Consider the following 22,889-nt stretch of genomic DNA (forward strand, 5'->3'; position numbering starts at 1 on the left):
CATAATCAAAAAATAAAAATAATAGTAATAGTCACATGTATGTGTCTATATTAAAATAAATAAACACACACATATATATATATATATGTATATATGTATGTATATATATGTATGTATATATGTATGTATATATATGTATGTATATATGTATATATGTATATATATATATATATGTATATATATATGTTATATATATATGTATGTATATATATATACATGTTATATATATGTATGTATATATGTATGTATATATATATGTATGTCTATATGTATGTATATATATATATTTTATATATATATATATATGTATATATATATGTTATATATATATATATGTATATATATATGTTATATGTATATGTATGTATATATATATATGTATATATATGTATGTATATATGTATATATATATATATATGTATATATATATGTTATATATATATGTATGTATATATATATACATGTTATATATATATGTATGTATATATGTATGTATATATATATGTATGTCTATATGTATGTATATGTATATATATATATTTTATATATATATATATGTATATATATATGTTATATATATATATATATGTATATATATATGTTATATGTATATGTATGTATATATATATATGTATGTATATATATATATATATGTAAATATATATGTTATATATATATGTATGTATATATATATGTTATATATATATATATGTATGTATATATATATGTATGTATATATACATGTATGTATATATATATGTTATATATGTATGTATATATATATATATATATATATATATATATATATATATGTATATATATATATATACATGTATGTATGTATATATATATATATATATATATATATATATATATATATATATATATATATATATATACATATATACATATATAGCATTTAGGACATCCACACAATGATGCCTATAAAAAGAATCCTTTTTATAGACAGTGAAAACATCACAGACACAACTCACTGGGGGAAAAGTACTTAAATTAATTGCACATGCTTAAAAAGCGGTTACATACTGTCCCCTGGTGGGTGTGTCAGGTAGCACCTACTGATTTTCGGTGCAGGATTTAGCACATACCCGTAATACAAGACTAGCATATTCTACTAATGAGGAGGAAAATAAAAACACAATTTGAAATAAAAATCTGAGGTTATGTGCAATGTAACGTGTCCACGGTTCTTAAACCTTTTACACTGAGTATTGATGAAAAACGGGACAGCGGTTTTGTTCCTAAACCTATATACTGTAGTATGTACATATTTTTACACGCATTGAATATTAAAGAGACAGTGGGGCCGGGAAGGCCATGTTTTCACTAACAAGTTCATTTTATATATGTTTTGATCAGGAAAATGAAAAGAGTTGTCATTTTCTATTTTATCAATAAATTTGGGAGAAATGTGGAAATAAGTGACTCCATGAATAACTCCCCTTGTTAATGAGGAGAATGGCCGTGCCCCTAGCGTTCTATCCCTGTTAGGCCGGGGTCACCGGAGTAACCGATTCCAAACCCTCCATTGAAAATCATTGTATTTTCATTCCTCATAACGTCCAAGAACGGCAATCAATTGGCACCAAAATGTATGTGGACAGCTCTACTAATGCCCACTTCAACATATCAAAAGGATTAACCTCTCTGTGGCTGATTTATATGAGAATGAGGAAATGTGGAAGTGAGCAGAGCTACATAGGCTGGGACCAGCGCACACTGCTTCTTTGCTTGAAAAAAAACCAAAAACACTGCTTCTTTGCTGATCACTGTTAGGACAAGCGAGGCATTTAACACCAGTCAGGATATTTACAGAGACTGAAGTGGGAATGAGTAGACATGCACATTTATTTGGATGAGGAATGGCCCCATTTTCTCGACCGACCACACGCCGTCCAATTTGGAACGTAAACAGCCAAAAAGGTCTGTTGGAGCAATATTACCACGCTTGGCTCCCTCCCGTGACGTGGACAGTTGAGACCGAAAACATAACATTAGCCACGCCCCAAAAAGGGGCGGGGAAATTTGTCATAAACCTAATTTTAAAAAAGCCCTTAAATCACTGCAGAGTCTTTTGAGGTGGGCATTTTAGTACTAATGTCATTTTTACATGCAAACCTTTTATATATGTGCCAATGTTAAGCTCACACAAGTGTCACTTCAAGCAACTGCATAGTTTGAAAATCAACACTGCTGGACTGAGGGCGGAAGGTGGCCGACAGGTTAGCATGTCGGCCTCACAGTAAAAAACATGCATGGTAGGTTAATTGAACACTAAATTGTCCCTAGGTGTAATTGTGAGTGAATGTTTGTTTGTCTGTCGATTGGCTGGCAACCAGTTCAGGGTGTACCCCACCTTCTGCCTGAAGACAGCTGGGATAGGGTCCAGCACCCCCGTAACATTCGTGAGGATAATGATTTGGATGATGGATGGTTGGATGGATATTGAACTGAAACATTAAATACAACTGAACTGTACTGTGACTCTTTCGTGTACCATGAGAGGGATCCAGCTACTACCATAATAATTGTGAATCGTTGATTACACAATATTAGAATCTTTTATCTGGAATTGGAAGTAGTGCACACAGTTAGCTGGTAAAAGCTCCTGCACACCCGCGCCCCTGTTTAGGATAAGCAGTTCGGATTTTTACATTAGAGTATCTTTTTTAACTCATGAGTATCCGTAGGGCTATGCCAAATTAGTGTACCATTCATAATTGAGCTGGACGAATCTAATTATGGTGGAACCAAACAAACAAATAGATTAAAAATGTGTGCCTAAATTGTCCCCCAATTGTGTAATATCACTCATATATATTGCTAGATTTTTTTAATTAAACTTGCGTTTGAAATAAATAACTGAATTGTGTATATTGTTTCGTATTTCACATTAGAAACTAAAACCAAGACTGAATGACTAATATTCCTAAAACAATGTTTTCTGTCTGCCGTCTGTCTCCATGGTTACCGCGCAAATAGCGACGTGAATTGCCCATTTTACGCCTCTTGTCGCTCTTTATGCGTTGTTTCTAGGAAGCAACCCTCAATCGCCGTCCGTTTGTTTGGCACGGTTTGTGTTTATGTAAAAACGGCGACGAATAATCTTACTCAAGTGTTTTCTGGGGGGGGAGGCCGAGCGAGAGGCGGACGGAGCAGAGTGAGACAGCCGTGTCGTGCACGGCTCACATCACTCCGTGAGATAGTTTGGAAGACTTCTCGGGGACCGAAGTTGCTCTCTGCTGACTCGTCCATGCAGTGGACAGGTGAGTACGCCTTGGGCGTTCTAGGTTGGCCATTTTTACCTTTCGAGACTTTTTAGCTGTGTGAATGGAAATGTAATGACATTTTACGAAGCTGGTGATTTTGTCCGGTCCTCTTATTTCCAACTTCAGCCCTTTAAATATATCGATAAAATACTGTTCAGAGTAAATGTTACCCATTATTTTTGACCAATTGAAACCTATGAAAACTATGAGGGAGCAAAACCGTCCAAATAAAAAATAAATAAATGATAAATAGAAAATATTATATATATATATATATATTTATATATATATATATATATATATATATATATATATATATATATATATATATATATATATATATATAATTGAAAAATGAAAGACAAATAAATTGATGTTTCATTTTATTTTTATATGTATTTTTGTATTTATTTCCACATTTATTTTGCAATTTATTTTTAAAGTTCAAATATTTTTTATGTATTTATTTTTAATTGCCATTTTGTCACTTGCTGTTGACTGAAAATTACATCACAGTTCAAGTAACAACCAAGCACAGCTCACCTGTTTTCTGAATTAATTTAATTAATTAAGCTGGTCAACAAATTTGTACTTATTTTTTAATAGAGATAGATGCAAGTAAACTTTTCTAAATATATTTTTGGGAGCTTCAGAATCTGCCCTTGTTTTTTCTCTTGCACATCCAATTTTCATAATAATAATATTATAATGTGTAATACAGGTATAGCGTAATATTTGTGAATTAAGGGTTGGGTTCAACAAGAGGTGGAATTTTTTTCTGAAACATACAAATAAATTACAACACATGGTAAAATCCGCATTGTGCCAGTTTATATAGGTCAAACTTAAAATATCTCAAAAACCTGATGTGAAAAATGTAGTAAAAGTAGTAGTTTTTTTTTTTTTACATCAGGGTCAAAAATAGGTTTAGCCACAGATAAAGTCATCTGTGATTAAAATTTTCTGTTGAACAGTATTGTTGAGCATTTCTTTTTTTAGCTACACTGTGAATTAATTGTTTTGTTAGGAAACAGACTGTAAGAAGCAGCTTCAAACAAGTGGATAATTGTTATCGATACAACGTAACACATTATTAAACACTAAACAATGTTGTTTTATTTCCCCAGATGTTAACCAGTCACTGCCCGATGGAGAAGTACGAGAAACTGGCCAAAATCGGAGAAGGTTCTTACGGCGTGGTATTCAAGTGCAGAAACAGAGACACCGACCAAATCGTTGCCATCAAGAAGTTTGTGGAATCCGAAGACGATCCCATGATCAAGAAAATTGCGCTGAGGGAAATTCGCATGCTGAAGGTGAGCAGATAATGACGTACAACATAAGATACTGTAGGTGGCGCTGTGTTTCAAGGACTTTGCATACAGTTACACACACAAACGAAACTGGTGCCAGGGGTTAACTATCTGCAACTTTTAAGGGGAGATGTAGGTCAACCTCACGTTGTGTAAGTCCACGTTGTCCATCTTGGTTGACGTTGCATTCTCTTCTTGTCCTGCAGCAGCTGAAACACGTCAATCTGGTCAACCTGCTGGAGGTGTTCCGCAGGAAACGACGCCTCCACCTGGTTTTTGAGTTCTGCGAGCAGACGGTCCTCAACGCGCTGGAAAAACATCCACGAGGGTGAGTAACGTGCTGCAATGGGACCTTCGGAAATCCATCTATTTGCTTTACCGCTTCGTGGTACAGAGAACACAACGTTGAATTTCTGCATGCAATAAAATCATTTTGAGCACTGAAAAAAGATGCCTTGTTGAAGCTTACTTTCAAATAAAATAGTGTCTGTTTGAGCCCCGCTCGTATTCATGAAAATGAATTAAAAGTCATAATCTTGCAAAAATAAAGTCCAAACATTATGATGAAAAGCCAGTTTGATGAGCTAAGAAAGTCACATTAAAATGTAAATTTAGTTTGCGTCTCATTCTCATTATATTACAGGTTTTGTTTTACTGTATCACTGTCTTCAACATACTGCTTAGCTCAGTTGGTAGAGCGTCAGGGTTTTGATTAGTGTTGTTCCGATACCGATACTGGTATCGAGAGGTATCCTGATACCACATTAAAACACTGGTATCGGTATCTGCGAGTACTTACATATAACGTGCCGATGCCATTTCCCGATGCTGTACTAGTAAAGAACGTTGAATGCAGCGCTTTGTATCTTGCTCCCTGCTGCTTTTTCATGTGTGTGCACTGCTTGTTTTTGGTTTTGAAAATGAATTTGGGAGCGGAAGTTGTTGCGATGGCTCACTAATACAGTACTCAAAACAAACCTATAATGTCCTATAGCTTTTGTAATTAATCCGACACAATCCCTCTCAAAGATACCTCGTGTATATTATTTCTTATTTTTTTCCTGTTTCACAAAGGTCTTTAAGTCTGACCAAGCCATGATAGCAATGGTTTTACATCCAAGTGGGTCTGCAGTTCTTTAGAATTACAAGAAAAAAATGCTCATATATATCTTTTTTTTTTTTTTTTTTTTTCACAAAGGTCTGGTATCGGTACAGTATTGGCATCGGCCGATACCGCACAGCTGGGTATTGGAATCGGTATCGGGGCCAAAAAATGGCATCGGAACAACACTAGTTTTGATCTTAGGGTCCAGGGTTCAAGCCCATGATCAAGTGGCCGCTTCAATAGTTAATTACCTCCATCTTCTGCATTACGGATGAACTTTTTTTAAATTGTCATTAAAACATTATTTTGTACATTACCTATGCCCGTTTCTTTCAGTATTATCTTTCATTTCATTTCTTTTATATCTTTCAATAAAACTAACAAATTAGGATTTTTATTGCTTAGTGCTATTGTTACTTTTTACTTTGCATAGTACAAATAAACTTTGAATCTTGATTGTTGTTATTCTGGAAATGGTGCCTTCATTCTTTCAAGTCTTGAAAAAAATGCTTTAGCTCTAAAAAAAAAAAAAAAAAATATTTCGTAAATCATGTCCCTTTTGTTGTAAAAAAAAAAAAAAAAAAAAAAAAAGAAAATACTTTATTAGTGTAGGGATGTCATATTTTACAATCACAACAGAGCCTTTAATTGGCCAAAAGCTCCAGTGGGGAGGAGTAATTTGTTTATTATTGTTTTACACCAGTCCCCCATATATGCACTTTTTGAAGGATACAATATAATTTATGACAAATTATTTTGCGGAGCCACAGGATCCCAGTTTGAGAACCATGAAGGTAGAGAGTACAGCCGCTGTTAAGTAATGAAGGTTAGTAGTTGGCTCAATGTTTGCAATGTATACTTGAGTGTGAGTAGAAACTCACTTATATACACTAACGTCATACACAAGTCAGCTGTTTCAGGCCGTCCGACCTTTTTTTTTCTCCATGACGCCACGCGGCAGAAACCGTAGTCGCCCTTGGTTACTACGGTGCTTGCTGCCCCGAGGGACAGGCCGAGGGCTACCATGGCGATGAACAGCCCTTTCTCTTTTCAAATGGAGTTGAAACGATGTGCAGTGTTCCTCCAGTTTAGTGATTCCCAACCACAATTGTTGCCATGAGAAGTGATATTCGATACCAATTTCCTTTCCGATCTGGTACTGCTGGTATTAGCAATACCAATCGGATAGACGCTTTTGTGCAAAGTGTTCCACAAAGTTTTCTTGCCACAACTCCTTACAAATATCACAAAGTGAGTCTTGGCTGTTTGAGGAGCCGTAATAGCTCCAGAAATGACTTATGCTGTGCCCTTGTTTACCAGGTAACTGAACAACTCCTGCGATTGCGCGTTACACACTTACTCTTACGACAAGTATTTTAGAGTCCCTATAAAGTGCATCGTTTAGACGAGACCTCAATTTACTTTTCAAATGATTAAAGTATCAAGCGTAACAATGTTTGGTTCGACAATCGATTTTAACATAAAGAGCTGGCATCGTATATATCGATACTTCAGTATTGATGCACACATCACTAAACGTGAGCTTTTTCTGATGCAAAATATGTGCCCTGGCTCAGTAAAGGTTGGGGAAACACTCCCGTTAACATTCCTTGTGTTGCACTTCCACAGTGTTCCAGAGGCTCAGCTGAAGAGCATCGTGTGGCAGACGCTGCAGGCCGTCAACTTCTGCCACAAGCACAATGTCAGTAGACAAATCTTCTCAATGTATTGTGGGATGCATTGTGGGCTTTTTACCCGACCACCTTGCATTTCTAGACGCAATCTTTGACACAGCTCTTCTAGTTGATCTCGCGTCACTGGTTATTGGCAGAGATGGGGGAAGTCACATACTGTATGAGCAATTTAAGTCTGACTCAAGTCATGTGACTCCACTGATCATTGGCCAGTGAGTGTATAAATAGCGCGGCGTGAATGCGGCGCGGTGTTGAGTGTCGGCACGAACATGAGACCCGTGTTGTGTTTGTGTTGCAGTGCATTCACCGCGACGTCAAGCCCGAGAACATCCTCCTCACCAAGACTGGCGTCATCAAGTTGTGTGACTTTGGGTTCGCTCGCATTCTGAGTGGGTCCATTGTGCGTGCACGTGTGTGGGGGTGTGCGTGTGTGTGGCCTTTACGTGCATTTACCAACTCTAATGACTTATTAAGCACCGCCTCCTCACTTTCGATGCTTCACCCCGAGTCAATTAGTGTGAGCCCTGTGGACCGTTGAAACATCCCGTGTTGGGTTTCCGTGTAGTGTTACCATACATGCTGTCATGTAGACGCTCAGGAGCCCTTGTAATCCCTCCGCGATGTTGTCTTATTTAGTGCTCACTATGAACATAAGCCCCTGTCACATGGTTGCCAAAGCAGACTTTTTCCTGTTGGAATGAGGAGGACGAAAACGACCTCCCGGTTTTGTTGGGTTTAGGGGTGGTAGACAGTATTGTAGCAGCTTTCACACTCTGCATCAAATCTTTACATGCAACACATGTAGACAAATATAACAATACAGTACATACTTACAGTTATATATTCTTTGTCCTCTGTGAAGAACGAATGTTACTGCAGCTTGAGCTGAGAAACTGAGACTTGCTCCTTATGCGTAAAGTATATCTTGTCTGTCTGTACGTTAGGTTAGGATTATGAGGGGGTCCTTGGAAAAATTTCTCTGGACCCCAAAATTTGAGAAGCCCTCATATCGTCGCTGTCCAATTTAGTAAAAACGCAGAAATCACGTAAAAAGAAAAAAATGGACATACGTGTTTTTCACAGGACAGCGACGATATACAACATGTACCGCATTGCACATTTGGTTTTGTGTGTCTGACAAAGTACATGTTCTTGTGTGCTCAGCGGGACCAGAGGACGACTACACTGACTATGTGGCAACCCGCTGGTACCGGGCCCCTGAGCTGCTGGTTGGAGACACCCAGTACGGCCCCCCTGTGGACGTGTGGGCGCTGGGCTGCGTCTTCGCCGAACTGCTCAGCGGGAGTCCACTCTGGCCCGGGAAGTCAGACGTGGACCAGCTCTACCTCATCCGCAAAACTCTTGGTACGCCGCCACCCATTCCCGAAAGATACCACATGCAAGACTGTGGAATTGGTCCATAGTCCTTCCCTCGTTGCAGGGGACCTCATCCCTCGACACCAGCAGGTGTTCCAATCCAACATTTTCTTCAGCGGAGTCAGTATTCCTGAACCTGACACCAGAGTATGATTCACGTCTGCACTGAACCTTTTTATTTTTCCAACCATACTGTACATTGAGCTCTGATGTTATCACATTTGTTCTTGTAAATAGGAAACTCTGGAAAAGCGATTCTCTAGTGCATCACCCCTGGCTCTTCAAGTCATGAAGGTATGTGCAATTTTTTCCACACACAATGGACCGGTTGCCAGTTTTTCACACTCAAATTCGCACCTACAGACAATTAAAGTCTTCAATGAACCTAACGCATGTTTTTGTCACTAACAATCCAACGCAACTTAACAATTTAAAGACAATTTAAAGATTTCAAAACAAATAGAAGAACCTTAAAATGAATTGTAAAGTGAAAAGGGAGACAGTGAACAGAAGCCAGAATCGAAGTCAGTGTATGTGCTTCCTCCTACGAGCTCGGGTTAGAAGGCAAGTCTCGGCATTTTGGACCAACCGGAGACGCTTGAGGGAGGACAGTCTGATTCGAGAAAGTAAAGTGCATTACAGTAATCCAACCGAGATGAAATCGGGAATGACTGTTTCCGAGTGCAGTTGTGAAATGAGAGGCTTTAGTTAGAACTTTAGTCAGCTGCTTAAGCTGGATTTAACAAGACCACTAATTTGCCGGTCCAATTTAAAATCACTGTCCGATTTAAAACCCAGACTGTTGGCTTTAGGTAAGACGCCAGGGGGCCCAAGTCAACAGGGTAAGATCATGATATACGAGGACCACCACCGTAACATGTGATTTCTTTTCATGAAAATTCAACAAGTTCACTGCCATTCAGGCTTTGATTTCCTCCGGAGAGGACAAAAGTGGCCTTCTTTTTGCTTAGTGGGACATAGATGGGACTGTCATCAGCACAGCACTGAAGGGAAATATCTGTATTTGTGCATAGTCGTGCGTGGTGATGGATCCCTCGCTCAGACTGTCATGCGAGGAGCTGCTGGCGTTTCCCTACATGCACGAGGAAGGCGCCGCCGCCTGGACCCGTGAGGGCGAACAACGTCCCGCCAGACGCCATGACAAAGGCCCTCGTCGTAGACAGGCGGGGGTGAGTGGGACGAGCTGATATAGATCAAGTGTTCTTAAACGTTTCGGGGCCAGGACCCCCTGCAGCGAAAATTTTTTATCACGGACCCCATAATCCTAATGCTAATTAAACACAATTACCATGCGTACCTGTAAATGCCATCGGAATTTGTTACTGCAACACAACATTTTTTATCAAAATTTGGAAAAATGTAATGTTGTGAGAATAAAGGCATATTTTTCAAGAAAAATAAGTCATAACATTTACAACAAGTCGTATTTTGCCGAGATAAAAAGTCTTTTGGGATTTTTTTTAAATTACTGAGGACCCCTCATAATCCAAATGCCAATCAAACATAACTACCACATGTACCCCAAAATGCTATAGGAATTTAAAAGTTGCCAGTTAACAAGACAGAAAAGTTATGTTGTGATAAGTACAGAAAAAGGTTTTTATGAAAGTACAGTTTAGTCATACACATGCCCATATGTTTGCACATATGTAGTTTTTTTTTAAATGATATAAAATTGTATATTGCAAATCTTTTTGCGGAGCCCCATGCCCAAGTTGCAGCTCACAAACTAGAGTGTACACCAGAGGTGGGCATTCTGTCCATGGGACGGAACGCTCTGTCCCGGACGGATGCCCATTTTGTGGACGGTCGAACAGAGGACGAGAACTCTTTTAAAAAGGACGGACTGAGCAAGCACGGAGGTAGGTTTTCGTTACGTCCCTCTAATCGTCCCCACCCGGGTCAAGTACCGGCTGACGTGTTGGGTTGGCTTCTTTTAAAAAGCAAGACTGCCTGCTAAGCCCGCCACAACACTGGAGTGCTCTTTTTCATGTGTGTTCCCTCCCTGCAGTAGTGTTCTCACAGGCATAGTATGCCCTCTAGTGGATGCCCATTTCACCGACAAGGGAAAAAAAACACTGAAAGCTATGACTCGGAAGTGGAAGACGTTCGTTCTCCTCCTAAAATAACATTGCCTTATTTGGCAATAATTATTTTCAATGCAAAATAACGCAATTAAAAGTGAAAAGGTGCAACACAACCCAATAGTATTGTGTTATTAGGCAATCTTAAATATTCTAGCTATGTCCCCTGGCTTGCTCCCGTCCGCATCGTCATCATCATCATCATCATCTTGATCATCACATCACGACGGTGGTTGCTGGCAGCCAAAAGCTATCTTAGTTAAACGATTGTAAAGAATTCAATCCACTCATGATGCTCCCAGACGATAAATAGAAATTAGCCAGCTAATGAGCTTGAAATAAATAATAAAAACTGACGTTTTTTTTTTTTCTCCCTATGGAATGTAACTGTGCTTTAAAAGGACGAGGATGGACGGGGTCAGAGGATGATCATTTTTATGAATAAGGACGGAGGGACAAGGACGAAAGGGTCGCGGACAGAGGACGGACAGGGAAAAAATTGTAAAATGCCTAGCTCTGGGTGGGTCGCTGATGGTGTAGTGGTACACTCGCCTGAATTGTGTGCGGGCAGCGTGGGATCGGTTCCCACTCAGTGACTGTGTCTGTGTGCATGCCCTGCGACTGGCTGGCGACCAGTTCAGGGTGTAGTCTGCCTTTCGCCCATAGTCAGCTGGGATAGGCTCCAGCACGTCCCCGTGACCCTGTATACAGGATAAGCAGTTTGGAAGATGCCCAGCTCTGGTGTACACCGACCTCAGTGAGCCAAATTTACTGTAAGTATAAAAAGCCAAGAAATGACAATTCTACACTGATGCCATGTCTCTTCATGTGTCTAGGCTCAATACCTGCCACAGTTAACAAACAGCAACATGTCACCGGCGCCGGATGTCAAGAAGCCCACAAAGCATAAATATCACCTGCCCAACATTTAGCCAACGACCAGCAGCCATCTTCCTCTTCTTCTTCGTGTGGGAGCGACATTCCATACTGGTAACACTGACGACATGGAGTTGTAGGTCTGAAAATCATTTGAGTCACTTTTGACATTACGGTGGTACCTTTACTTAAATTTGACATACAAGGGAGATTCGGATTCGCTTCCCTTCAAATTAATTGGGGAAAAAAAAACAGTTCTTTACATCCATTCTATAATATTTTTTTGTACAATACAGTGCTATTTTCCTTTATTAAAGCGGAAGTCAACCGAAATATTTTTTTTTGAAGAATATGTTCCCAGCAAGCCCACTAGTTGAAACACGGCATTCTGATTAATTTTGTATTTGTGCAATATTGTGCAGCAAAATGCACTCGTTTGCACTCACAACAACACCTCTGACCTGTTTTCTGACTCTGAGCCATGATTGGTCGTTGTGAGCAGTTGTGATGTCATTTTCAGTCGGCAGAAGACAAAATGGCCGTCCCCAGAGATGGCTAAAAACGAGTGGATTAACACTTATTCCACAAACGCAAAATTAATCAGAATGCCGTGTTTCAACTAGTCACCCTGCAGGGAACATATTCTTGAAAAAAATATGTTTGGGTTGACTTACGTTTTAAAACCATGTACAGTAGCTAAATGTTGTGGTGGGGTTTTGGGGGCTGGAATGGATTAGTGGAATTTCAATTTGCATTGTGTCTGACCAAGGGACCGGGCCATCTGTCCGTCACTGACGGACGCCCGTTTTGTTGACGTTAGACGACAGAGAGGAATCTTAAAATAAAAAAAGACGGACTAAGCACAGACAGAAGTGGATTTTCGCCCGTCTGTGTAATCATCACTAACCTGGATAACTCTGAACAGACCTCAGAGTCCATTGTTGACGGACGCCCGTTTTGCTGAAGAGAGATGGAACGCGACCTAGACTGCATTGACTGTATATGTACAGTAGGTGGCAATATGCACCAAAGAGAGAATCATGAGTGCGTCAGTCAATCATGAGGAACTGATGATTGAATGATTCTCTCTTTGGTACTTCTTAATAAGAAGTAATAAAGTTGCTTTGAATACAAAGATGCCAACCAGTTCGGGGTGTCCCCCGCCTACTGCCCGAAGACAGCTGGGATAGGCTCCAGCACGCCCCGCGACCCTTGTGAGGATAAGCGGTATGGATAATGGATGGATGGATGGATGAATACAAAGACAGTTTTACAGAGGAGTTCTTGCGTGTTAAGTTTCCCATTTCCACTTTTATTTTTGGAAAGAGTGAGGTTAGGAAGTTGTGAAACGATATTTTGATTATTTCATGAATAAGGACCGAATGACGATGACGGAAGGGTGCCCAGCTCGCAGTCGGAGGACGGACCGGCAAATAGCGTAAAGTGCTCATCTCTGTTCATTTGGAGGGCAAATGTGATTTGAGTTACTTTATTTTTGCTTGAAAGTTTCCATTAAAATATTAAAAAGTAGCTAAATGCTAGGTGCTTTTTCTAAATATACTGTAGTTGATAGGGTAGTTGCTGAATCTAGCAACAAAAGTGCTAAGTTGGCATCAATGCATTCAGGTAGCAAAATAATGTGCTTCTATGTAGTGAGACACACACACACACACAATAATTGCTAAATTATAACCAGCCAGTCAATAACGTCACAACTTTATTTGATTATACAGTGTCAAAAACCTCAACTGTGACTAGACTGACTTAATATTGGTCCAGACCAGATAACATATCATACAGATCTCATGCGCAAGGTGTTGCTCACTGAAAAATCAAGTGCGAGGCATGGCGACGATGTTGTACCTGCGCGGCACATTGGCGAAGCTGCTGTACTCGGGACTCAGGTCCACACTGTCTGGTCCGCCGGCATGAGAAAAGACAAAGTTCTGCAGGAGTGACACTACGAAGAGGAAAATCTCCATGCGAGCCAACGACTCCCCAACGCAAGCCCTTTTCCCTGCGGAAGTAGCCACAGAAACAAACAGGCGGGCTAACCTGAAGCATTTCTTCATTTCATTTTGCCTTTCAAAGCCATCCGTTTCCTAAACTGCTTCTCCTGTTCAGGGTCGTGAGTTCATCTCGGAAACGTGGACTACTATATACCATGGACTGATCACTTAACAACCACAGTTGAGTGGGAACAGCTACGCGAACTACACTACACTATCAGTAACCCAGATTTTTCGCTTAAAGGGACAGTGGGGCCGGGATGGCCAACAAGTTCAATTGATATATTTTTTGATCAGGAAAATGAAAAGAGTTGTCATTTTCTATTTTATCAATAAATTTGGGAGAAATTAGGAAATAAGCAACTCCATGAATAATGCCCTTGTTAATAAGGGGAATGGCCGCGCCCCCTAGCGTTCTATCCTTGTTGGGCCGGAGTCATGGGAGTAACCGATTCCAAACTCGCCATTGAAAATCATTGTACTTTCATTGCTCATAGCGTCCAAAAACGGCGATCAATTGGCACCAAAATGTAAGTGGACATCCTTACTAATAACCACTTCAACATATCAAAAGGATTAACCTCTCCGTGGCTTATTTATATGAGAATGAGGAAATGTGCAGAGCTACATAGATTTATGCTGGGACGAGCGCACACTGCTTCTTTGCTTAAAAGAAAAGGAAAAAAAAGAACACTGCTTCTTTGCTGATCCCAGTTAGGACGGGCGAGGCATTTAACACCAGTCAGGATATTTACAGAGACTGAAGTGGGAATGAGTAGACGTGCACATTTATTTGGATGAGGAATGGCCACTTTTTCGACCGACAACACGCCGTCCAATGGAACGTAACAGCCGAAATGGTACGTTCCAATGCGGCCACACTCGGTTGTGGAGTCGGATGCGCACGTTCAAGGCAGCCCCAGTGTTCGATGAGGTCTTACCTCACTCTTGACACCGCTTCACTCTCACGGCTGCAAGCGGTGTCGGACAGCGCGCGCGACTGCTTGGGATGAAGACGCAGGCTTATGATCACCTCCACACGCTGCGCGGACAGTATGGAGCTAATGTTGTTGTGCTAACGCCTTTTGTTTTAACGGCCTGAAGCTAGTTGTTGCTCTCAGCTGTACCGTTCTTCTACTGTTAGGAGGGGAGAGAAGGGGGGGGGGCATAAAGATCCAATCTGCCTGCGCTGCTGCCACTGTCTCCCTCCTGGGAGTTGACACGAGTTTAGAGTAGCTAAATGTCTGGAATATAACCAGTTGGGGTTCGTGCGCCCATTCATGCTCTTGTCCCCTTCAGCTTGTGAAAGTGGAGGAGCAATCGCCACGGTATTTTTGATTTTGTGGAGGTGATCATGATGAGATCACGTTTTCTGTCAATAAATCCAAACTATTGTGCAGAACACTTTTATACTTTCACAGGTTGAAGTGGACAAGAGTAGTAATGTGCATTGGAATTTTGGTGGCGATCGGTCGCCACTGACAAAGCGAGCAATATTACCACGCTTGGCTCCCTCCCGTGACGTAGACAGCTGAGACATAACATAAGCCACGCCCCAAAAGGGGGCGGGGCAAATTGTCGTAAATCTAATCACAAAAAAATACCTTAAATCACGACAGAGCCTTGTGGGGGGGCGGCACTTTAGTACTGATGTCATATTTACATGCAAACATATTATTATTAAGTGTGTTAAGCTCACCCAAGTGTCCCTTTAAGTCTAAGGAGGTTCTCAAACCTTTTTGGAACGTTAGTGGCTTTTTTACATGGCAAAGATCTTAACAAAGCCTCACATGCACATGCCAAAACATCAAAAACAAAAAGCAAGGGATGCCCAGGTAACGCCATATGGTCCCCATTGAAATGTTTACTACATACGTAGGTACCGGTAAAGGGCAAGGTAAAACCTGGCATTAAACTTGGACGTCCGCACAAGTTGACCCAACATTCACATTTATCCATCAGAGTTTTTGGCTTCGGGAATCATAAATAAAGGCTACACCCTTCATATGTGGACGGCCGTAGTGTCTGGATCCTTGGAGTCCAAGTTCCATAGCAGCAGTGTTTACTCGGCACGAAACAGTAATCATAAATGTCAGGTTACAGACGATTACAAAATCCATTCCCGCTTATGCTTAATGTGTCTTTTTTTAAAAAGAAATCCCGTTTATTGTTTATCCTCATAGGCGGATAGACAGATAGGCAGATAGGCAGAATGCCCAGCTCTGTTCTTAGGTGCTCCTTGCAGTTTCACTCTTTGCCATTTTTTGATGATAGAAGTCATTCAATCCCCTGACTTAAAGTTTGGCTTGCCGTTCTGGGAAGTAAATACAGCGGGATTGGTACACTCTCCACCATTTTAGCATTATCCATTGCTCTTATCAATATATGGTGTTTTTTTGTGTGTATTTTAAGACCATAACTTTTTAGTGCCATTAATGCTATAGAAACATGACAAGGGTGCATTTACATAGGTTATTTCTACGCTGCAGATTTTACTTATTGCAGAGGTGGTCTGGAACGTAAGCCCCACAATGTCGGTGAATTACTATATTTGTCAGTGAACAAATAAACACTTGAATTTCAGTTGCTGAATATAAACAGCACTGACCGGGTCAAAATGTGAGAACCTGAGTCAAAAATCGCTAAGTGGGAACCTGAGTCAAAAATCGCTATGTGTGAACCTGAGTCAAAAATCGCTACGTGGGAACCTGTTTTACCTGCGGAGAACGGAAGAAACGCCGGATTCTTCTTGAAGTTGCCATTGTGGTCAAGGAAGTGTTGAGGGTTGAAACTCCATGGTGTGGCCCACTGCTTCTCCTCCTTGAGCACCGAGTGTAACAAGGGGATGATGATTGTGTCCTGTGGATGGCAAACACAAATGTTCATCATCATCATCATCATCATCATCATGTTCAGCACGGAGATTTGATGCTGACCTTCGGAATGAGGTATCCCCTGAAGGAGATGTCCCAGAGGGCGTAGTGAGGGACGTTCATGGGCACGATGTCCATCAAGCGTTGGACTTCGTGGAGGACGGCGTCAGTAAAGGGGAGGGACTTCCTGTCCTCCATGTTGGGACAACGCCGTCCAATCACAGTGTCGATCTCCTGCTGCATACTCTCTGCCGGACAAAGAAAGTAAGTCGGGGGATGAATGAAAATTAAAAACAATAAACCTTCATTATTAGCAGAAAATAGGGACCAGAGTCCAGTAAATATCCCCATCATCATGTTTTTGTCCAGTTATAGCCAAGGCTATTATATTTAACTAAATCTAACAAAATAACTAAAACTAAAATTGAAAAAAACATTTCATTCACAAAAAAAAAAGACAACTAACTAAAACTCAAACTACGATTACAGTATAATGAAAATATCCTTAGTTTTTGTCTTCATCATTTAATACGGGTGTTATACATTTGCTTTCGGGGTTCATTTTAAATGTTTATTATGGTATTGCTGTACGTCTGTACAGAAATAGGAATGTCAAACCATCATTTGGTAATTGTATTTTACTATATGAGACTTTGTGACCTTTATTTGTTTTATCTTGCACTCAACAAATCCTCTTTGTATTTAAAAAAATACAAACTAATAAAAACAAAATAAATTGGAATTTTCCCAAAAAATTTAAAAAACTAACAAACCTGATCTAAAAACTAATTAAAAATAACTGGGGTTTTTTTCCAAGTAAAAACAAAATAAAAAACAACCATAAGGAAAAATCCCAAACTATTATAACCCTGGTTATAACTCAATTGTGTTCTTTATTTTGTGTAATTGCACTGGGCCATTACGTGATGACACAGTACTGTGTATAACTGTAAATTTGAAAGAAGAAGAGAAAACAAAAGTGTCAGCCACATTTTTGCTGAAGAGATTAGAAAGCGATTTCTTGTCTCAATCTCTCCCATCCTGTGTTTTACGCTTACAGAGCAGAACAGCTGCAGGTTCATTTTAAAATGTGAATCTTTGGGAATCATTATTGATGTATAACATGAGATAAGTTTGTTCTTTTGGGAAAACAAAAAACAGGGTTTGTTTACTGGAAACACAGGGATTGGAATATATGCAATGAATATTGTTGTCTTATCCAATGCTCCTGCATCTTAAAGCATCTTAGGGTGTTAGAAAAAGTGCCCCAAAGTAGACAAACTGTTGTTTGTTTTAGTCCTGCAATATCTGGGGAGCAAATGTCTTTCTTTCCACACTGACTCTCTTGAAAAGTTTGACATATGCAGTAAGCTCCTCTGCAATACAAGAGATAGGGCCTCAGTGGGGCGCCCCTTATTCTCCGCAGCTCGGTCTCCATAGATGTCTATGCATAGAAATAGACTGGCTATAGATGTCCACATACAACATGTCTGGATCAAGCATGACAAAGTTCACTAATGACTCTTCACTAATTGGCTCACGTGTTTTCTGAAGCTGAGCCATGATCAGTTGTTATCAGAGCCCTGAGCAACTTCAATATCATTTTCAGTTGACAGAAGTGATAAAATGGCCGCCCCTGAGATGGCTAAAAACAGGTGGATTTTGCTTCTTAACTCATTTTCCACAAACACAATATTACGGTAAACAGAATGCCATGTTTCAACTTGTGGGCCTGCATAGCACATATCATTGAAAAAAATATGTTTGGGTTGACCTCCCCTTTAGCTAATTGTTAACATTTACATACCTTATCCCTGTGTATGCAAAGTATGCCCTTATCTGGGACTGGGACATCACTGGAACCTAAAAATCTCCGCCAGTGCCGCTGTACGCCCTGGAAGTATAAATCTTAGGTTTCCTCCTAAGATAACCTTGTGTTATTTTGCGATAATTATTTTATTGAGAAATAATGCAATAAAAACTGAACATTTGTTGCATTATAAAGCAAAAGTTTGGCAAAAAAACGGAAGGCGAGAAACGGACCACAAAGTTTTAGTAAATGCCCAACTCACCGGGCTCGACTCGCGATACGCCCAGCCGGTAAGTGGATGTGAATAGGAAATTAGCCAGCTAATGAGCTTTAAATAATGTTTATGAATCATTAAACCTCTAACATTAGCATCTCTCCTTTTTGATGACGGATGGGGTCACAGTACGATTGTTTTTGTGAATAAGGACGGAAGGACGAGCGCAGAAGGGTGGCCAGGTCTCGGACGGAGGACGGACAGGCAAAATAGGGTAAAGTGCCCGCAAATTTGAATGTAAGTTTGCTAACATCGGCTGCAAGCATACTCTTGTATTCGGTGCTTACTCAATCAGAGGCCACAGAAAGAGTGACAACTCAGTAGCCAAGCTTGTTTTAATATTGTATGCAGTATACCGTATATGATCAAAAATGTTGTAATGTGTTTCACTGTACGTTTGTGAGAGCTTCCTGTGTCTGACCTTGGACTTTGGGGTATTTCATGAGCACATTGAGGGCGAATCGGACGGTGGAGCTGGTGGTTTCTGTTCCTGCCAGGTACAGATTCAGCACAGTCGACACCAAGTTGTTGTAGTGGAACTCGGTGGTGGGGATGTGTTTCTCCTAAAGAAACCATGCAAGAAGCCGTGATTAAAAAAAACATGGTTTTGGACAGGGAAGAGGAGGATTTTGAGCGGACACCTGATTGAGTCTGGTCAGGAAGCAGTCGATGTAATCTCTGGGACACCCGGGGCTCAGCGTGTTCCGGTGCTCTTCAATCTTATCCATGATAAATGCTCTCAGCTCTTCAATCCTAGCAAACCTTTTGTGGTGCTGACCGGGCAGCCACTCCATCAAACGAGGGAAGACGTTGTACAGCTGCAATGGAAAGCAACAGGATGAGAATTCTCTGTTTTCGTCTTCGCTGCTTTCCTTAAAAAAGTTCATTTGATATATTTTTTGATCAGGAAAATGGAGAAGCGATCGCCACGGTATTTTTGATTTTGTGGAGGTGATCATGATGAGATCACGTTTTCTGTCAATAAATCCAAACTATTGTGCAGAACACTTTCATACTTTCACAGGTTGAAGTAGACAAGAGTAGTAATGTGCATTTGCATTTTGGTGGCGATCGGTCGCCGTTTTAGACAACAGAACTGACAAAGCGAGCAATATTACCGCGCTTGGCTCCCTCCCGTGACGTAGACAGCTGAGACCGAAAACATAACATAAGCCAGGGGCGGTGCAATTTGTCGTAAACCTAATCACAAAAAAGCCCATAAATCACTACAGTGAGTCTTTTGGGCCGAACATTTTAGTACTGATGTCATTTTAACATGCAAACCTATTATATAAGTGCCAATGTTAAGATCACCTAAGTGTCGCTTTAAGATCATGTCGACCCACTTGATTGCAGGTCGGCAAAGGCTTTTTTATAGAATCCGCAGTTGCTCTATTTTTATCCAACTGCCGCTTGACGGCTTTTCCATTTAAACTATTCAATTACTGCTTCCTACTACTAGCTTTCAACCAATTTAAATCTCTCTCGCACTCACGCGGGCTTCAACAAAATATTTGTGGTTTGAAATCGTATACATGGGGTCAAAAGTGTGAAATCTGGATCCAAAACGTTTTGAGAACCCTCCGTTTCCTCTCACCTGCCCCCAGGGACTGCTGCCGAATCTGATGGTCTCAGAGATGATCTGCAGAAGGTGCAGGAAGTGCTGGTCGTCGTAAGAAAAGCGCTGACCAAACACCAGGCAGCAGATCACGTTGGACACGCTGCAGCTCAGGTAGTAGCTCGGGTCGAAGGGCGTGGCTGGAGAACCAAAAAAATTACTTACAGTGGTACCTTCATTTTGGAGCGCCACAATTTGGGAGTTTTTCCAGGTAAGAGATGTTGGTTATCAGGTTTTCTTTTTTCAACACAGGTCAAATTTAGCTTCCTGTAGTCTCTCTGTCAGGATTGAGGGTTTTTGTTGTGGTGGTGGGGTGGCATAAATGGAGGACCCGAGTGCAGGGAAGCAAGGCGGAAGTGCAGGAGTCTCAAAAAGTATTCACAAAAAAGCAAACCAAAGTGCGTGTATAGGAATCAAAATATTAAATTACAAACTCTAACCAAAACAAAATTCAAAATAACAAACCAAAACTGTGAATAAACTCACCATAAAATAATTCATAACGTGGGGAAACATGACTGACATGCGTCAACAATGGCAACAAAAATAGAGAATAAACTCACGACCAAAGGGAATGAGATTAACAACAATGAACAGACACAGACTGACAGAAAGCAGGGAACTATATGCATGATAACTGACACTCAGTCAGGTTTTATCACTTCGACATACTTGACATTGAGTCTTACTTTCCTATTAAGTGACATTTCAGGGCCAGGGCTTTGGCGCTATATCTCGTGGTATCTTAGGGCGTGACAGAAAGCATCCCAAAATACGCAGAGGGCCACAAATGGGCGGGCATTCACTGTAGTTAAATGAATAGCTGGCTACTACAAACCTTTGGCGGTGTCAAAGCGGGCCACCAGATGTTTGCTCTCCTCCTGAATCCACTCCTCCATCCCCTTGCGGCCCATCCCGAAGTCCCGGAGGGTCATCAGGGTGAAGCGACGCAACTGGCGCCAGCGCTCGCCATTGCTGATGGCCAAACCTTAAATGACACATGCAATGGAGAACTGACTTCTTATTCACTTAAGGCACATGCAGTATAGTGGTGCCTTTATATTTATCCATCCATCCATCTATGGTATGGGTCATTTTCATACAAGTGAATAACGGAAACGACAGGCAAAAAGAAAACACAATTCTAATCCATTTTTTAAAAATTGTTTTAAATGGGTAATTGTCTACCATACTGAAACAGCCACACTTTACATCCTATTTTCAAAACGTGATTGATAATTTAACATTTTCGGCATTCAAAGTAAAGGCAATCTTTAGATTGGTAGTGGCCCACTGAAATACCCTGCATAACGGTAAAGACAAATGTGCATAACAGCAAACAGCTTCATAAAAATCCCAATTCATGGAAAAGGCATATTAAGCAACGGGAGAAAAATAAAATATCGTATTTCCAAAAATGGAATCCACATCTTCAAAAAAAATGCTGAAAAAATTATTTAAGATTTTTTTTTTTTGTTATTGTTTGAATCATCTACCTAAAAATAGTAATCCGTTATTCGGGTAGGGATGTCAGGTTGGTGTGACATTGTATATGTCACAATTACATCAGAGCTTTTATTTGGCCTAAAGCTAACGTAGGGAGGCGTATTTGTTTCAGTTTTATTGGCATGCCCCGTACTAAGGTACGTACTTTTTGAAACGAACATTTCAACAAACATTTCTTGAATATCATTTTGTGGACCATAAGTTAAAGCTCGTGGAGACTGCCACTGCAACAGGTTACCATAGCCTCTGGTGGCCCGCATCAGGAACGGAACCGGTCCTCTTCCGGTGAAGTCCTCAGCTTGATCCACAAGCGCTTCCTTTACGGTGTCGAAACCGACCAGGACAATGGCTCTCCGCCAGCCCAGATGCACCGTCAAGACGGGCCCGTAGCGCTTACTCAGCTGCAAATACAAAACAAAAAGTATTTCCTGTTCAGACATGCCACACACTACATAAACACCACCAAGACCCTGAAACTCCTGAGAGACGACTAAGGCCCGTGTCTCTGGATACAAAAACGAGAAGCCCTATTATGTCGAGCAGTAAAAGTAAACTGCACAAGAAGTCGGCGCATTCTCTTCTTTGTTGTTGTTGTTGTTGGTGGTGGTGGTGGTGGTGCTCACCTCGAGGAAGGTTTTAAAAGGCGCGTTCTTGTCCAGCTGGTGCAGGTTTCCAACGAGAGGAAGACGAGGAGGTCCTGGAGGTAAAGGCGCTGTTAAGTTGCTGCGACTGCGACACATCTTCAACAAGCACAGCCACAGCAAAAGCACAATTCCGCCCAAAAGAAGCACAAGCTCCATGCTTGCTGCGCTCCAAGAGTTTCTGTCGTCCTGTAGCAAATCTCAGATCAGCGCTATGTAACCTTGACCCGCATGCACCTTTATCCCACATTCATACTGCAAGCCATATTGTAAACAAACAAACAAATCAGATAGCAACATTGTCTTGTACGTCAACGCCCACTTTCGAACTTTGAAGCAGATACATTTGGGTGATTGAGCACTTTGGAGTCACTTCGCAATTGGCCAGCAGGTGGCGA

General features: G+C 40.7%; 2 protein-coding genes across 4 annotated transcripts in view; one reads left to right on the forward strand and one right to left on the reverse strand.

Annotated features, from left to right (window-relative positions):
• Positions 1-12,818, forward strand: part of LOC147145197 (cyclin-dependent kinase-like 1) — a 56,593-nt gene extending 43,775 nt beyond the window's left edge. For all 3 annotated transcript variants that reach the window (XM_086035313.1, XM_086035312.1, XM_086035311.1), the window contains exons 3-12: positions 3,156-3,287; positions 4,418-4,606; positions 4,810-4,931; positions 7,338-7,410; positions 7,701-7,791; positions 8,567-8,767; positions 8,844-8,926; positions 9,017-9,073; positions 9,814-9,969; positions 11,721-12,818. In XM_086035313.1, coding sequence (XP_085891439.1) covers positions 4,418-4,606; positions 4,810-4,931; positions 7,338-7,410; positions 7,701-7,791; positions 8,567-8,767; positions 8,844-8,926; positions 9,017-9,073; positions 9,814-9,969; positions 11,721-11,816 — 1,068 coding nt within the window. In that variant the 5' untranslated portion in view covers positions 3,156-3,287 and the 3' untranslated portion in view covers positions 11,817-12,818. The remainder of the gene's footprint in view (positions 1-3,155; positions 3,288-4,417; positions 4,607-4,809; positions 4,932-7,337; positions 7,411-7,700; positions 7,792-8,566; positions 8,768-8,843; positions 8,927-9,016; positions 9,074-9,813; positions 9,970-11,720) is intronic.
• Positions 12,819-13,464: 646 nt separating this feature from the next.
• On the reverse strand, positions 13,465-22,820 carry LOC147145199 (cytochrome P450 2F1-like). The gene is made up of 9 exons (XM_086035308.1): positions 22,474-22,820; positions 22,089-22,251; positions 21,183-21,332; positions 20,324-20,484; positions 19,368-19,544; positions 19,148-19,289; positions 16,706-16,890; positions 16,487-16,628; positions 13,465-13,777 (listed from the first exon to the last, which is right to left on the reverse strand). Exons 1-9 carry the CDS (start codon positions 22,648-22,650, stop codon positions 13,593-13,595), a joined length of 1,482 nt encoding a protein of 493 aa, XP_085891434.1. The 5' UTR covers positions 22,651-22,820; the 3' UTR covers positions 13,465-13,592.
• Positions 22,821-22,889: the final 69 nt, after the last annotated feature.

Source organism: Filicampus tigris, chromosome 7, assembly GCF_054856515.1.
Source record: "Filicampus tigris isolate MCC_2025a chromosome 7, RoL_Ftig_1.0, whole genome shotgun sequence".
NCBI lineage: Eukaryota > Metazoa > Chordata > Actinopteri > Syngnathiformes > Syngnathidae > Filicampus > Filicampus tigris.